Source organism: Pinus tabuliformis, chromosome 5_2 (assembly GCF_031772625.1).
Source record: "Pinus tabuliformis cultivar Carrire ecotype Pingquan chromosome 5_2, CPIR1, whole genome shotgun sequence".
Classification (NCBI taxonomy): Eukaryota; Viridiplantae; Streptophyta; class Pinopsida; order Pinales; family Pinaceae; genus Pinus; species Pinus tabuliformis.
Genome location: NC_142306.1, coordinates 997218456 through 997222549, shown reverse-complemented (window position 1 = coordinate 997222549; position 4094 = coordinate 997218456). Strand labels below are relative to the sequence as shown.

The following is a 4094-nucleotide window of genomic DNA, read 5'->3' as shown; positions in this document are numbered from 1 at the left end:
CATAGAATATCAAGAGAAGTATGCTTTCATGATCCCTGAAGATTCCTCCATAGCCTTCCTTACCTAGGTTGCCTTTGGAGGCTCCATTAAAATTTAATTGTAGCATTCCCTGGGAAGGAGGTCGCCATTGACTTAGAGTGTTGGAATTTTGATAGAGGTTGTTGGAGTGCTCATGGGTTTGGGAAATGCAAATATTCCAATTCTCCCATATGTTCTTCTCCTGAGGTAAGGTAGGTAAGTCCTCTTCATGCAAATTTTGAAGAGCCAAGGTTTCCTGTAGATTGTTGCAAAAATTATTCCATATGGTATCTGGAGGAGTGCATTGATTCTTAAAATTGCACCTATTTCTTTCTTTCCATAATGTCCATACAAGTAGGCCTGGAATAATTTTCCAAAGAGAGTTTAAAACTATTCTATTGTAATGATTGATTATCCAATTTTGAATGGTGTTTGTAATATCCTCTGGTACTCTACCCCTCTTTTGACATCTGAATTCAATTTTTTCCCATCGTTTATTAGCAAGGTGGCATGTTTCCATGAGATGTTGGATTGTCTCTTCCTGAGGGGTTATTTGTCCATAGCTTTTCTTCCTTAGATTGTCCCAGGTGAGAATCCTTTTTTGACATAGCAACCAAAGAAACGTTGAGATCTTGGGCCAAATAACCCGAGACCAGATTTTGTCCCACTTTGGGTCTTTTCCATCCTGATCGCCAATCAAGAGGTTGTACACCTCCTTTGTAGTGAAAGTCCCACGTGGTGTATATCCCCATCTCTGGATATCCTTCTTGTCTGAGAATCTGATTTTCCTATTCATGAGTTCTGTGTCAAGCTCATTATGGATTTGCTCTGTTCCTTGTCATATTATTTGTGCTTCATTTAGCCATTGCCTATATCCCTAATTGAGGGCTAGAGTCTAATGTTGATTGACTGTTTCCTCCTATTGTGTTTCCCAATCCTCTGTATGTGGAGGTTTAAATAAATTGTTGAGCTGTGGTCTTTGATGCCAAGAGTCAACCCAGAACCTAGCATTACTGTCATCTCTGATTTCCCAAAAACTCTACTTCTGTATCATGTTGCTATGTTGTTTTGCTGCATTCCAGATTAGGGAGCCCTTTTTAGTGGGAAGAAGTCTGATTAATTCATCTGGTGTCCTGTTATTTGCATATTTGGCAGTCCATAGTGTTGCCCAAGGTGTGTGTGGAGCTGATAGCCATTTCCACCATATCCTTACTCCCATAACAGAATCGCTATGTTGAGAATCATGAAGACCCACCCCTCCATATTTTTAGGGAGGCAAATTGTCGTCCATTTAACCAATGACCATTTTCTATTTTGGCCTGAGGATCCCCATAGAAAGTTATGTTGCAAATTTTATATTCTTTTAAGCACCCATTTTAGTGCTATTAACACAAGGAAAAGATATAGAGGCATTGATTGTAAAGCGACCTTAACCAGCACCATACGATTGGCCATATTGAGAGTTCTATATGTCCAGGAAGAAAGTCGGGCTTCAAGATTTTCGAGGAGCAAATGCCATGAGGCATGTTTAATAGTTGAATTAGTTAATAGGGTACCTAAATACTTTTAAGGGAAGGGAGGCTCTAGAGAATCCAAGGATGTGAGATATAGAGGATTAAGTTGAGTGGGGAGTGTGAAAAAGGAAGATTTGGGATTTTGCAGTGTTGATGTTGGCTCTAGATGCTTCCGAATATTCATCAAGCAGAGATTTAAATTTAAAAGCTTCTTGAACTGAAATGTGCCCAAACAGCATGTTGTCATCTACAAACTATTGATGAGTGATGGCTGGGGAAAAATGGATAGAGATGCCTCTGATCTACTGAGTATGAAGAGCATTCTTTATTATAAGCCATTAACACAAAAAGAAAAGGACAGAGAGGGTATCCTTGGCGAATGCCTCTTGAGGGGTGGAAAGGACGAGAGGGAATACCATTTACTAAAATAGATAAAAAAGTGGAGGAGACAAGATTCATTACCCATCTGACCTAGGTAGGAGAGAAACCAAAGGCAGTGAGCATTCTTTGCATGTATATCTAGCTTAATTTGTCAAAAGCTTTTGAGAGATCAATTTTGAGAAGCATACCTACTTTTTTATTGTGCTTTAAAGAATGAATGACCTCATGTGTGAGGATGATATCATCAATGATTTTCCGTCCTTCTACATATCCCGATTGTTCTAGCGATATTAGCATGGGAAGCAACGGTTTTAGGTAGGAGGCTATGACTTTGGATATGACTTTTTAGATAACATTGCAGAGAGCTATTGGCCTAAATTTGTCTGGAGTTATACAATGCTCTTCTTTAGGTATGAGTGCAATAAAGATGGCATTTAGAGATGAAAGAAACCAATGCAAAGTTCAAGATTATTCCACAACCTACCAAACGTCCACTTTGAAGAGATCCCAGAATTTATGAAAGAAGTTGGAGGTGAATCCATCTAGTCCAGGAGCTTTCCCCTCTTTGAGTTGATTCATTGATGTTTCAACTTCTGGGAGAGTAACCGGTCTAAGGAGTAATTGATTATGTTCTTCTGTGATGATTTTAGGGACATGCTGGAGAATCCATTCTATTTCTAGTTGTTTGTTGATTTGTGGTTCCTAATGAACATCTTTGAAATGTTGGAGTAACTCTCTTTCAATATGAGCATGTTGTTTCATCCTTTCTCCCTGCTCATTCTGAATTTGTGTGATGTTGTTGTGCATTCTTCTTTGAATGGTGGTACGGTGAATGAATTTTGTCTTCCGCTCTCCCTCTTTTAGCCATTTTAATCTGGATTTATACCTCCAGAGGATCTCTTCCTGATTTCTTCTTTCATCCAGTTGCTTCTGAAGGTTCTATTCTTTTTCGACCAAAGTTTCTATTCTTCTATCAGTAATTATTTGTTGCTGAATTTCCATCATTTCTTGTGCTAGAGCTCTTTGGGATTGAAAGATATTTCCAAAGGTGATTTGATTCCATTGCTTGGTATGTGCTTTGAGATGTTTAAGCCGTTGTTGATGTTGATACATTTTTGATCCTTCTAGGGGCATGAAACTTTTCCAAACAGAGATGACCATAGTACTGAAGTCTGGGTGGGTAAGCCAAAAGGTTTCAAAGTGGGTCTCCTTGAGTAGTTGCCAGGTCTTTGCCATTGCAATGATATGGGCCAGTGATCTGACCCCGATAGTGGCAATATTGAGGCAGTAAAATCTCCTCCTAGATGAATTTCATTGTCAGATAACAAGAAGCAATCCAGCCGCGAGGTTATTTGCTGCGAGCCTGATCTTTTATTATTCCAGATGTACATTCCATTGTTAAAAGGCAGATCGATGAGCTAGTTATTTTGTATGAAATCCTTGAATTGGCTGCTTTCCATATCTAGTTTGACTTGGCCTCCATTCTTTTCTTCAAGCTTAGTGATCATATTGAAGTCACCCCCTGCAATCCAGAGAGGATGGGCTCTGGTGGAGTTGATCCTTGCAATTGTGTTCAACAATGCCAATTTGTTTGCAACATCCTGAGGGAAATAGACATTGGTGAGATGTCCATGAATATTGGTCCCAATAATATGAAAATTTGCTTGAATGAGATTATGATTCACATGAAAATCAGTGAGCGAAATAGCTTGTGTATCCCATGCTATTGCCAGTCCCCCTGAAGCTCCCGAAGCATCCACTGCTACTGACTGGCTTCCTGGCCAGGCTTTTGAGAGAATGGTGCCGAGGGTATTACTGTTACATTTTGTCTCTTGCATGAAGAAAATGTGAGGTTTCTCCTGTTGTATCATGTTTTTGATCATTCTGTACTTCACAGGGCTGTTTAACCCTCTTAAGTTCCAAGATGTGAGCTTCATGGTTCAAGATTGGGTAGCGGCCTGTAGTACTTTGTTAACTTGGAATATCTTCTTGACTCCACCAACATTTCCCTGATGATGATGGTTCTTTGCAGATCTGTCTTTCTTCCTCGTTTCTTGGTATCTTTGGGGAGGTTTTTCCCATCCCATTGACTGCCTGATTGAATCCCTAGAGTTTGTTGCTGATGTGCTCTAGAAAGGATTACCTCCAGAATCTGTACTTGTCTATCTACGATTTTATCAA

General features: G+C 39.6%; 1 protein-coding gene across 1 annotated transcript; it reads right to left on the bottom strand.

The window, feature by feature from the left end:
* Positions 1 to 3331: 3331 nt before the first annotated feature.
* LOC149162646 (uncharacterized) lies at positions 3332 to 3850 on the bottom strand. Its single transcript, XM_089435252.1, has one exon. The coding sequence runs from the start codon at positions 3848 to 3850 to the stop codon at positions 3332 to 3334; it is 519 nt and encodes a 172-aa protein (XP_089291378.1).
* Positions 3851 to 4094: the final 244 nt, after the last annotated feature.